General features: G+C 40.8%; 1 protein-coding gene across 1 annotated transcript in view; it reads left to right on the top strand.

The window, feature by feature from the left end:
* PRIMA1 (proline rich membrane anchor 1) overlaps positions 1 to 13862 on the top strand; it is a 49880-nt gene that overhangs the window by 25765 nt on the left and 10253 nt on the right. The window contains exon 3 of the mRNA XM_053946805.1: positions 2301 to 2430. Within this exon, the coding sequence (XP_053802780.1) occupies positions 2301 to 2430 (130 nt within the window). The remainder of the gene's footprint in view (positions 1 to 2300; positions 2431 to 13862) is intronic.

The following is a 13862-nucleotide window of genomic DNA, read 5'->3' on the forward strand; positions in this document are numbered from 1 at the left end:
TATGAGGGCTATGTGAACACATGCTGAGAAGGCCAGAAAAGCACATGTAACTATGAGCTTATTGAAAAAGGAGTGGACATTTCAAAGGAAAACAAGATTAGCACTGCATTATTAAGGAAGAGAAATATAAAGTAATTTTTATATTTGTATGAAGCCATGAGCCACTAAGAAACAGCTTGGTAGCTTCCAGCGGGATTTCTTGTGCTTCTTTTTGAGTGCCCAGTCTAGACCAGTGGGGAAAGGAACTGAGCCAGGTGGATTAGGCATCACTTCCACATTAGCAATTCTTATTTTTCTGTTATTTATGACTGCATCTAGGAGTAATGTTTACTATACAAACCCACATATATCTGTTTATTCTCTGTGGAAAAATACTGTGATAAACCATCAAGGACTACATGGTGTACAGACATGTGACAAGCCTGGCTTTATATCCTGCCTCTGCCACTTGTCAGTCTCATTTATTGTGCTGAGGAGCAGCCCAGTCTCACCACCAGTTTGCTTTCTGACTAGTTTGGTTGATCCTGCCTTTGAAGAAGAACAAAGTCTAGAGAAGGATAGCCCCATTTCTCCCACCTTCTGTGGGCTCATCGAATTTTACATGGCACCTGCTGACCGATGTTTTTCCTTTTACTTCACGGAAAGTTTTACTTCACTTTACTCCCTTTTGTGTTTTTCAGGACAGCACCAGGAAGGTAGAGAGGTAGAGTTAACCTTGACACTGCCTGCTCCTTCATGCAAACATTTTGTCATCTTTGAAGTGCATTCTGTTCTGGAATCTAACAACACTGAAAACTTTCAGAGAATATTAAAATCATTAGCTTTATCAAAACATAATAGTTCCCCCACTGAAAACAGACTTCTGCAACTGACATAATAATAAAGTAGAAATTCAGTTGCTGGGGCACTCCAGAAGTGAACCAAGTCAAAGAGGAAGCTGGGAACTAGTTGTCAAGCTGTTGGGTTTATTAGTTTAGTTGCTTCTTATAGTTCTTTACCTAGTCTTTTCCTAAGGTGCTGCTGTAGATTCTTTGGGGTGAATGTTGCCAACTCCTCTATACATCTTGCAATTGGGAAAAAGAAGTTTTCTCAGGAATTGTGTAATTCATAATTTAATCTATTGAGTGATAATATATGGGTATGTATATCTTTTCCTAATCAAACACAGGAGACAGAGGAGATGTCAGATCACAATAAATGATACTGGACTGATGGCATATTTTAACTTGTGCAGCTCTTGTGATGTGTATAACTGGACATCCAGAATATCAAGTTAAACAGTGAGACTCATAAAAGAGCCTTTTGCTATATTTCATTCTCCCACCTACTTAGCTGAGAATATAGATAAAGACAGTCCCATCAACTGATTAATTATTAAATGTCACTTAAGGTGACCAAAGTTCTCATGGAATTTATGTGGTTGCAGAGGCAGTGTTAAGGCTCTGTCCTCCCTCTGCAACACACTGATACTGCTCATGGCACTGGCTGTTACTCACCATCCTTCAGGAAATGTGTCCCCTCAAAGCATGGGAAAAGGAACATAGCCCTGAAGGAAAATATTTTAACTAAATGTCACCAGATACAAAATATTTCTTGTTTTGACTGGTACTTAAATAGACAATTCTAAAAGTAATAAGAAAAATATAAATGTAATAAGAAAAATATAATAATAATAGCTTATATTTCCACAAGTTAACTTTTCTTAATGTTAACATATCTTGACTACTTGGCTTAGAATTCAAAGGTAGTGTAAAGGAAAATAAGATTGTCAACTATAATACTCTGAAAGCAATTAGTAAATGTAATAGAACTCATATTCTTTTAAAACAAATCCCCCTTCCTCACTCCAAGGTTACAGTAATATTAGCTACAATACAGATTGGTAGGCACTGCTTTGGCTCCCAACTAACCTCCCCTAATGGGGTTTGAAAACGTGCTCTTATCAGCATAATATCCCTCTCTAAAATTAAATCTGATGCAGCTGGAGATGGTGAATGCAGAGGAAGAATATGTTCTCCATGGGTAGCAGAGCTGAGCCTTTCTCCTTCGCGCTGAGCACCAGGTTGTAATAACACTGACACAGACAACTTGATCTGGAGACTGTGACAAGAAATATGTAGTACCAATAAGAGAAATTGATTGCTTGGGGAAAAGAAAGAAATGGGTCCTAAATGTGAAATAACATCTTTGCACATATCTGTGATCCTGGTGTAGTGCTATTGCGTGAGTGACTGAAGCATATCTGATAATACCCTGTTGATTTGGGAGAATTAATGTATTTTTCCACTCTCTTTTTACAGCTCCCAAGTCTACCTTTTGTCCCACTGAAGAGACCTGGTGGCCAGGCCTGGTTATTATCATTGCAGTATGCTGCACCACACTAGTGTTCCTCTTTGTAGTTGTCATCATTTGCTACAAAGCCATAAAAAGGTAAGACTCCAGAAGCTTTTACAGTGCTTAGGGCAATGCAGCCCCACAGAGGCTGACCCAAGACTTGTCTCATGATATCATGTTTAGTTTAAAGGCATCCAAAAAGCAAAATGCATCCTCTAGCCAATGTGTGTTTTCATTGGAAAGTCACTTCATGTACCATATCCTGCATGTGTAAAGGGTGTAGTTCAATGCAGTCATGGGCATAAGAGAAAAACTAAAAACAGGACATAACTACATTGTTCAGATTAGTAAGAACTTGCCCAAAGTCAAATTGCTGCAGGTTGCTGGTGAATGTGGAGAGCTTTAGCTTGGCCAAGTGTAGAGGTAGGAAACACTTGTATTCTACTTGTATACTACTTGTATTTGAACACTACTTCTGGTAACATTCAAAATTTACATGTGGAATGTGAGATTCTTAGCCCAGGTCCATTACTAATTTTAGCATTTCAAATTCATGCAAACCCTTGTAACTCAAAGTCTAGAGTAATATGTGTAGTTTTTCATTTGGAGACCATACTTCTAATTTATTCTTGCTTCAGCATTATAACCTACAGACGAAATTCAAAACCTTTCTCTCTTAATGTAAAAGCCTTTGTGAAGCCCATGTACAACAATGTGCAGTAGCCATTTCAGCTCACTGTCTTTGCAATAGCTGCACTTGCCTAGGCCTTGAGTATTTAGGAAGTATTAATTTCAGTTACACAGAAAAGTAATGAGTATGAGCAAAAATAATTTCGTCAATTAAATAAAATTTTATATTTCTGGTGGAAAAGGTCAAAACTTTAACATTTCCATTTTAAGGTTCCAAATGCAAGTCCAAAGGGTTGATTTAGAAGAGTAAGTAATTTGTGGGAAGTGTAGGCCAAATGGATAAAGGTTCATTTCTCCTCTACTGTTTTTAGTATGGCTCTGACAAAACCCCACAGCTGAGTGTTCATGGTGTCACTGTTTCATTCTGTGAGGGTCTTGGTTGGGAGCTATTAGTATATCCAGGTGACCCAGCCTGCAGTAGAGAATGCAGGATTCCCATCCATAGCTCTCATGAGACACTGCAGTGACATCTGAATCTCGGCTTGGAATACATGACTGTTTCTTTCAACTTCATGTTTCCTGAGTGATAATATTTTGGAGTGAGGAAAAAAGGAAAATAAATGAAAACACTTTTCATGAAAAATGTTATGTACATGCAGTGTGATTGCAAGATTTTTGTTGAGCCTCGGTGGGGAAATCACAATGGTGGATCATTGGATATGTTTTGTTGTTGTTGAAAAATTTATGCAGGATTTGAAAGAGCATCAAAAAGGGAGAATTCCAGCAAGAAAAGAAAGTCTCTATTTTAGTTATTATTAAATTTACATTAAGTATTTTTGCTTTTCTAGTTTAGCTAAAATGAATGTTTATTATTTTGGGGGAACTGGAAAGGTTTCACTCTACCAACTGCACTTGGGAAAATTATCTTTGGAGGACTGAGATTGGCATCCAGTTGAATTGGTAGCACAGTGCAAAGTCTCACACTTATAGTTGCTAGTCTACCATTGCTGCTCATTTGTATTTGTCAACCCGCTGCCAAATTGTGAATGATTTGTGTCAAGGCTGCAAAATATTTGTATGAGAGCAGTAACTCTCCAGAGCAACTTGTACCTCACGAGGAATTGCTTTTCAAATCTGCTGTGATGCTGGTAGATGGGAGGAACAGCAATTAAAGAGACAAATTTAGAGCTGCCTTGCAAAGTTTTGGGGAATTCACATACAATCTCATGCTTCGTTCCAGTGCAAAATAATACCGATACTTGATGAAGACACCCATTATTTGTCAACAGTATGAATATCATCTTACAAGTCAGCTGCTTGAACAGGCATTAGGCTCAGAGAAGAGTGAAAATTCCTCTTAGATCTTCTTATTTTTGACATTCACTCTGCTGACAAATGCTAAGCTGAAAACTGCTCAGATGTGGAATGGACAGCTATGAAAGAAAATCTTATTAATTATAATTTTACAGGGTAACTAGAGGATTTATTTTCATCAATGAGTCCTTGCTAAAACAGTTCTGCTAAAATAATGCCCTAAAGGGCCTGGCAGCATTCCCCAGTAGTTCAGGTTTCTTGATCCACTGTAAAAGATATCTATCAATAAATGCTGGGATATAAGATCAGATGCTTCACAAGAAAAGCATCTCTGGCTTCAACACAGTATTATTACATATCATTGAGCTGAATTGGCTTTAGCTAATGTGAGAAATCCTTCACTCTGTTTTTTGCTGGGAGGTAGAAGTGACTAGAGAAAGAGTAAGGGGATTCATCTGGGTGATGGTAAAGCCAAGAGTTCCTCCAGTGTGTTCCCAGCTTCGGGCTCCATAACCATGCTCTGCCCTGTCCTTTCTCATACCCTCATCCCACTGTCTCTCCTCTGCACTCCTTCTCCTGGGCCCTCCTTCCTTCACATCTCCTGGAACTGGGACTTCTGTTACTGCAGCACCTCTGACAACTCTGTCTCCTACCTCCACTGAAGAGGTGCTGAAGAGTGAAGTAACGGCAGTCTCTGGTTGTAGGGTGTAACAAGGGTTAAATGCTTTAGTAGGGAGTGCAGGCAGGGATTTATTTGCGTTGAGTCTGGCTCTGTTGTATTAATCCCTCACTTTCATAAGAATCAAATTTGGAGTAAAAAGAAAAAGAAAAATCCTATTGTGCTTAAGTTGAAATCTCATTTATGGTTTCAAAGGGCCAGACCCAGTCAAACTCTCTTATGTCTGCTTTTCTGTAGCAGGAAGAGAGGTAGTGACCTCGAGGTATCATAACTCAACTGTGTTTTTATTCAATCTATATATAAACTGTGTCTTCTGGGGTAGTTTGTTTTCCTCATAAAAGCTAAAACTTCAGTGTATCACCAACTTTAGGCACTAAGGCAATTTGTAATAAAATACAGCCTAGTGGATTGGTGCTTCTTTGTATACAATAACTACCAGAACCAAGCAAGTATGCTACTACCTCCATCCCTGCATCTACCCTGGAAATACTCAGGTTCTTCCATATGAAATGGTCATAAGAAATGCTGAAATCAATCCCAGTGAATGGATTTGACCTCTCTGGGCCATGAGGGAACTTCCACCAAGTTGCATCCATCAACTCTAATACTCTGATGGGTTGAACCTTTGGGACGATACATATGGAGTGATAGTTCAAAGGTGCTTCAAGCAACTTCTAAATTTCCTCTGTGTGTTGCTGGTGACTGCAGCATTGGACACTACATGACTGGCACACCAGGTACAGATGTGTGCTGCTGCACAGGTCAAGCACCAGAGGAGACCACATTTGATATTATTTTGTGCTGCAACATGGTTACATGTTGCAAACGCCCTCAGTTTGGCTGTGGAGAAATAGCTATTTTCTATGGTCTTGGTGTCAGAGGGGTATTTCTACTTTAAAAAAAAAAAAAAAAAAAGTTGTTTTTCTTTTAAGAATCTTTTCCATAGCACATCAGAAGAAAAGTAGCAATAGTCAGCACCATCTGTGACATTTGTAAATTTCTAGGACAGGCCTAATCACTGGCTGGGGCTCAGCCTCAGTGTAAGCAGTGAGACTTTTCCATACATTTCATGGATTAAAAAAGTGATCTCACAACAAGTGATTTCTGTAACACATAGAAAGAGCAGATGAATAACTGCTTCAAAATCTAGAATACTTCCAAGTAATTCTCTACCGTATCTTTGTCTGTAAAAACCTGCCATTCTCACTCTTTCCCCAAAAGACTATAATCAAGAACTAAAAGCAGGAGGTCTAAAGGCAATCCATAAACTAACACAGGGTGGAGAAAAAGAGATTATTTCAGTATTAGGTGAAATAATTTTGGGTTTGGGCAAGTGTACCATGAATGCCAGCAGCTCTAACAAACCTTCATCTGGTGTAAATCAATGCAGATTCAACAAGAATCAGTGGAATTCAATTTATTTTAATCAGCTCTGGAGGTGACTGTCTCTTAAGCTTTTTTTAACATCTGCAAGTACCTGAATAATAGTAAGACACTAAGACTAGAGGGAAGAGGGAAGCAAACACAGTAAAGAGGATTAACGAGAGTTGTTTGGTAAATAAGCAACTGAGATGGGGGAGAGCGGGACATGCAGTGTGTAATCCTATTTCTGCAGCTCACTGTGTGTCAGTGTCTGTGAGGGGAGTAAGATATTTACATAAAAGGGAAAAATAAATCCCTGGCTCCCTGTATAAAATTAAGATAACAGAGCCATCTGTCAAACCTCGAAGGGGAAAGCAAAGCTGAGCATCCTGGTCTTTATGACAAGTGATGTGCCAGCTATTCAACCTGTCAGGGAGTGTTTCAGATGGTTTTCAAACATGTGAAAAATATATGCTCAGTATCTCTGGAACATCCCTATAGTCTGAGATGACCCATGAGCAGGTCACTGTGCCTGGTGATGTGGCTCCTTGGTTCTGCTGGATTTCAGGAAGGATGGATCCATCTGTTCTCAGATGTCCTGCAGGGTTTGCTGCCAAAGAGCCCTCCTGCTAGATCAGCAGGGAAAAGTGGGCTGATGATAGCCAAGCTTTACATGATATACCTTTTATTCACTGTTCTAACTTTGTGAAGCCACTGTTTTATATGTGTCTCACAGCCTGAGAAAAAGGTACCATAAATGCCCACATAGGCACTTCCTTAAGTAGGTGCTGAGTTCACCTTCAAATAATAATTGAATGGAAGAAAATATTGTACTGAAATAAAATGACAGGTCATATTTAAACTGTCTTAAAATTCATTGTTCAGGTATTTTTAGGGTGCTTAGCATTTGTGTATGATTTATGGCCCCTTCTAGCTTCAGAAGCAGGAGCAAGGTTCTGAAATTTGGCTTTGTTTAACAATATACTAGCAAGGCAAAGACACTGAGACTTTCTTAAAGAGGCCAAGAACTGACAGTGGGGGCTGTGGTGAGGGTGCCCCATGGTGCAGGGATTTATGTCCCACTATAAAGGTCATAGCTCTGCACTTTTCTCCCAGCCAGTTTTGCACCACTCATTCCCCCAAAGAGCAGGGAACTGTCCTCTACATGTTCATCTCCTATGAGCCACTAAGACTATGCATGATCTAGTCCAAAATCAGTATTAATAGCAATAAAGTAGTGCTGTTTAGCCTGAGCAGAGGAGACAGAATCCTAAATGTACTTAATTGCTTTGAGGAGAATTTGCAGCATGACTGATGACAGACAGGTCAAGGTGAATTGAAATTGTTAATCTCTCCTATTCTCCCTGACACATTAGAGGAGTTTGCACTGAAATGGTGCCTTAATTCCTAGCAGGTGAAGGGAAAGACAGTAATGGCTTCAGAAGACAGAGTGAGATAGTTGGTGGGAAAGATAGGTTTAGAACTACTGTTTGAGTGGGAGACACCCAAAGGGAAGAATAAGGTCTGTGGGGGCAGATCTCTGTGCCTTTGATGCAATTCATTGTTGCCAGGCCAGATCAGCTCTGCAAAAGGGATCAATCCCTAAGAAGTCATCCCTAAGAATCATAGAAAGACCCTGGAAATGTTACTGTGGGCATCTGAGAAAAAGGCAGACTTTAATATTTTGGAAAAGTAAGGAAAAGATCTTTGCATTGTGGCCTGATTCCACTGTCTGAATGTTGATGTTTATCAACAACAGGATTAGTTTCTACCACTGAACACCACTGTCCAGGTCTTCTGTCCCCTCTAACCAAAGCCCAACATTCCCATGTGTTGCTTACCCTCTATGCCTAATCATCTTTCAGTGGTGAATTGACTCCCATCCTTGGAATGAGGCTGCAGATGATCTACTAAAGACAATTTAAATACCCTCAGCAACCAATCTTTCTGCAGGAGATCCTATTTTTTAATTATCAAGAAATGAATTCATAAAATCACAGGATGATAGAGGTTGGCAGGGACAGCTTGAAAGCATCTAATCCAAACTTCTGCCCTAACAGAGTCAGCTAGAGCAGCTTGCTTATGTCTGTGTCCTGTTGGGTTTTGAATATCTCCATGGAGGGAGAGTTTTTGTTGGTTTTCTTGTGTTCTTTCAAATTTATCACTATTTACTAGATTAAATGTAGCCCTGCTTGATGAAAACTGAGTGCTAATACAAGGAAAATCAATTGTTCTACCAAACAGTATTGAAGTCTGGATGTTGGTTGTGAAACAATTTTGAGGGTAGTATTTATGAGATATGCTGTTGAAGAGCTTTACAGCTTGACCCAAGCCCAGTGGAGATGCCAGAGCTCTGCTGTATTTATTCTGCTGATTCAGTGGCATCAGTGGGGATTTTGGACAGGGGACTGGTAGTGTGTGCTGCCCGATGTTTTTTGGGTGTGTCAAGATGAAGAAGGATCGGTGTCATTTTTTAAGTAGAATAGCAAAACTATTGCAACTACTTGTTAGGCTCTTTTGACAGTTCAAGGGCTGATGAGTGAAGTGGATAAAATAGCCTTTTACTTGGAGAGATGGCTCAGCCAAGCCACATGGGCACTGCTGTGCAGAACAGTTTGTTTTGCTCTTGTCTGTGCAGAATGTGTTGGTCAGAAAAGCAGAAGGATTTGCTCTCCAGTGCTGTCAGTCTAGGATTTTTATAAGTACTAAATGTTTTTGTAACTGTTTAGGGCAGGATTGCTCTGTCTCTTCTCAGTTATGCAAACTCGCAAATTCTGCTAGGGAGAAAGTTTGTGGTCATAAATGGATAAAATGCTCCACAGTTTCTCATCGCCAGAAACACTGAAAGCCCCCAAGAGGCTTTAGTCTCTTGTGGTCCAAGGGACAAGTGGTCCAGTTGTTTCACAGAAAAGTCTCTTATGGATCATTGTGCACTTGTTTACTCCTAATTTGTGATATATTGACAAAAATGCCAACAGAAATCTGTAGAGAATTATGGTCTGTCCTGTGACAAATGAATTTTTCAGTGTGGCCAGAAATAAACTTGCAATTTTTTCTGTTTTCTACTGCAAATGAGGGTACCACATTGAATGGGCAGAAGTCTGCCCATACAACCAAGTATTGTTGAGAGTTACTGCCTCAGTGCAACTCTGATAGCCATGGGTGGATTTTACACACTTGTGACAGAATATAATGCTCATGCCGGTCTAATTGGTTGCAGCATTCTCAATTTACCCCAAATAGAAGATACAAGTTACAGAGCTTTGAAACATATAGGAGAGATGCAAGGCTCACCATGATGTTTTTATTACATTTTTTCCTGAAGACAAAGAAATCAACTTTTCTTAAGCATTCATTTAATTTTTTAGCTAGTCATACTTTTTGCAAGCTGGTGTGATGGTGCTTGTGGCTGACCATGTGGGTGAAAAGCCAAAGCTGTGACTGTGGCATACCCAGCACAGTGTGTAGAGACATGTGAATAAACTTTCTGTCTGGATTACCTGGAGTATCTGAGCTTAGGACCTGCAAGAACCCAGCAGCAGCAGCCTGCAGTCCCTGGGTCAATATTTTTATGACTCAGAGAAAACTGTACCCATGGTAGTAGGGTGGGGGTGTAGATCCATATTCCAGCTCCTTATCACCCAGAAATTCCCTCTGCACAAAAATTAATCCCATGGAAACCTCCTTGCTGGCCTTATTGCCCCCTTTTGCTTTCCACAAAGGATTTGCAGTGCATTTTGAGTAAAAGCAATAAATCCTAATTTCTCCACTGACTGAACAACTGCAGCTCCTGGTGAGTTTAGTTGGTTTTGAGGGTCCCAGGTGAAGGGAGATCACATCTCACACTCTCTCACCTTGTTCTGCTGTTTGCTGCCTACAGCTGCATTGTCCAGAGGGAAAAGGCACAGACAGCGTCCCCCTCTGCATATCTGACACTCATGGGGTGCACATCAACCACAGCCACACCTGAGCCCCTTGGACCTGTGCTGCCATCGTTTGAGGGGCTGCACGGTCTGATTTTTGCTACCTCTGTCCTTCTTTCTCCCCAACCCCTGTACTTAGTGCTCAATATTTATCGTGCTGCAGGGTTGCTAAGCAGCACACAGCTCCCTGCTCAGAGAGCCTTGCGGTGAAGGCGAGACACGCAGTAGGTCAGTGTGGGCAGAGCTGGGATGGGAGAAGATGGTATCTGCTGGGGTGGTCCCTCTCCACAGCACACTTACCTCACTCTCACTCCAGAGTCCCCTCCATCAGCAGGCACATGGTCACTCCCTCTGGTGTGGCTGGGCTGGAGAACCATGCTGCTGGTCTGTCCATCTTGGAGAGCCATTGGCTAATTAGCCGTGTCAGAGAACGTTCGTGGGGATGAGCGTCACGACACCCGTTCCCCAAGCTCATGCCAGGTGATGGAGTGAACAGAGGGGTTATGATGTGTGTAAACAGGTGTATATAAAGAGTCTGAACCAAGCTGTGTGAGAGGTAGGAGTGGGAAAATAGGGGAAATAGTTCCTCATTCCAGCCTTTGAATGAGGCCATGAAAAGAGGACTCACATGGAGAAACTGTGCTGCCTTTAATGTCTGCTTTTTGAGGCAGTGGCATGAAACCTTTATGAAAGATGTTAATACTCCCAAATAGCTGGAACTGTAGTTTCTTCCCTTCACTTGCTCTGAGCCCTAAGAAGCCAGTGTAGAGACTGGCTAAACTCAAATTCTTCCTGAGAAATTGTCCCCAGTTACAATTGTCTAAAGCTGCATAAAACCAAATCTTTGCATAGACATCAAAGTGAGTAGGTCTTGCTGGTTTCTCTGCCTCTTCATGGACTTGCCCCATTGCACACTTGGAGCACGGGAAGGCTGGGACCATCCTGTGCAGTCCATGGACATTGTGTTTGCATTTATCCTGCAAAGAGCAGGGTCTGGCTGTGAAGACTCTCCATTGTGAGTGGAGAAAGCCAGAAGCAGCTGCATGAAAAATCAGTGGTCTCAGTCTGGTTGAAGGCAGAGACAGATTGCCTCAAATGCAAAGTGATCTAGATAGCTGCAAAGGTCAGTTAATTTTATGAGTTTTAATTTTCTTCTCAGTTCCTTGCATTTATTTGTGTTGCAGACACTCTTCTTTCAAAGACATTTCTGTAACAGAAGATCTGCAGAGAATTTTTGCTCATCTTGACAACAATTTATCATACAGTTAAATAATGTTGTGAAATTATATTTAAATTATTCTGTGAAATAGCAGTAGCTTCATTCTTCATTCTTCCATCATTCAAGTTGTTGCCTATGTTCGACAGTGATTAAATGGCAAGGTAGTTATCTGCATTCAGCAAAATATCTGGACACAAAGTAGCATAATTTGGGGATGGAAAAGTCCATTGCCTAAAATGCCAGTATCTACAGCCACTTGACTGATGAGGGGCATACTGTCCTTGAGAGAGAGCAAGAGAGCAGGGAAGAGCAGCCCTTGATCATCTCCTCTCTCTGTCCCTTATATTTCAACCCCACATTTTTCTAGTACTGATGCCCACCCTGACCCAGAGCATGGGCATGAACAGACATTCATTTTGCAAACATGGTAGGGAATTCCTGTTTTTTCCTGCTCCACTTTCCCTTCCAATGTGGACATGTTTTTGTAAGGACACAAATATTTCTAATATTTCTCCAGTTTTCTTAGTTAATGTTTGTTAAGCACTTTGAGGATAACAAGCATTGAATAGTTGTTCAATCCATTCTGGAAAGTCTAGAGAATTTTAAAGAACTAAGAGAGAGATACAGGTTTGGGCTTCCAGTGGTTTTATTGTATTACAGAGTGGCAGATAAGTTTGTTGCCCTCATGCCAGCACTTGTGAGAACATGTATGTCTCAATTTTGTGGGGACAGATCATGCCTAATGCAGTAGAGTTACAAATAATCCCATTTTTCTGGTGGAGCATACATATTTCCAATCCCAGGCTGATTCTGCAATCCTTAGCAGAGCATGAAGCACCATGAACTGAGCTCCATGACTATGCCTTAGGTGCCTGCACTGCTCTGCAACAGGACAGGTCTTTGAGGAGCAGGTGTACCCAGCTCATCCCCAAAGGGCACTGACAGTGCATAGTCCACTGCCAGGCATGGCAATGGCTGTGACCATGCTCCAGACATTCTTTGTTCAAAGTGCCTTTATTTCATGCATTTGATGCCTTTTTAATTTTTTAAATTTTTTTTATCTTGTTTAATAGCTTTTTGCCCATATAAAAAGCTGGCATTATGAGTTCATTTTTTTACATTAGTCCCATTCATTTTTCTCCTTTTATAATCAAAACATATTGACAGCGTATTCTACACTGAGAACACCCAATGGGTAATGTCAGCTGTAATATCCCTCCAGTCAATAAAACCTTTTAAAGATCATTAGAGGGAATGCAAAGAATGGGTTATTATGTGAGGGGTCACTGAAAGTACTTTTATCAATTATGTCAGTTAATTGTCCAGCATTGTAATAATAAAGCTGCTTCTCTTCCTTAAGATTGGTTTCATGTAGGAGCATAATTCTGAAGTTAGCTTAATTGAAGACTTAGTAGGAAATGGGATTGCATCCATCACCTTTGTCTCCCAGGGACAGATCTTCTTCCTGTGTAACATCAGAACAAATCCTCTTCAAGTCCAACAAAGTCTGTGGAATTACTCTGACTTTGCACTGCTGAAAATAAATGGAGACTAAATTCCACGTCTTAAATTTCACATGTGGCTCCGCAATCTGCTGTAATTACTTGCAATCTGAACAGTCCAAATCCTCCCTTTAGACATACCCAGAGTGACTGCAGCAGGCTGAGAGAGGTGCACTTCTGCAGAAAGAGATCTGCCCCCCCATGCTTTGCAGCCCGAGTGCACCAGCTCAGGGAGCCTCTTAAGTGCTGATGAATGGCTGCCAAGCAGTATGGATTTTTTTTTTCCATGACAGAAACACTCAGCAAAGGCTCAATCCATGCACAGAGAAGGGAATTTGAGTGTGAACCATCCCAAAACCGAAATCGCCCACATGCCAGCAGGGCTTAAATATAGTCCAGAAACTGGTCAGCTAAAATTGGCTGTGAGGCAGAGCCAAGTTATCTGTGAATTGCAGCTAACAATTCAAAACACTCACGTGAACAGTCTGAAAAGAAGAAGCTCTCCTTGGGAGTTGATATTTTGGAGCTATGTCAAGCTATCCTGCAACAAGATTTGCAGAGCTGTGAAAGAGACTTTCTCCTTTTGCATAATTGTCCTAGCACTATGCAGAGCACTTGCACAGATCTTCTCCCCCTCTCCACACAAGACAGAAAGAAAAGGTCTGAAGATGTTAAAAATTGTATGATTGCTTGCTCTTGTAAATATTATTTATCATCTGACCACTGGTTCAGTTTGGCTAAGATTGAAGTACTCAAAGGTCTCTAGGGAAAGAATGGCCTTTTCTGATTCATAAAAGACTTTTTATTTATTTTCATAAGGAGCAATGCAGCTTGAGGAAGGAGAATTCCATCAAATGTCTAAAACTGAAAATAACCCAATATACATAGTCCTTTCAAGT

The sequence above is a fragment of the Vidua chalybeata genome, chromosome 6 (assembly GCF_026979565.1).
Source record: "Vidua chalybeata isolate OUT-0048 chromosome 6, bVidCha1 merged haplotype, whole genome shotgun sequence".
Taxonomy (NCBI): Eukaryota; Metazoa; Chordata; class Aves; order Passeriformes; family Viduidae; genus Vidua; species Vidua chalybeata.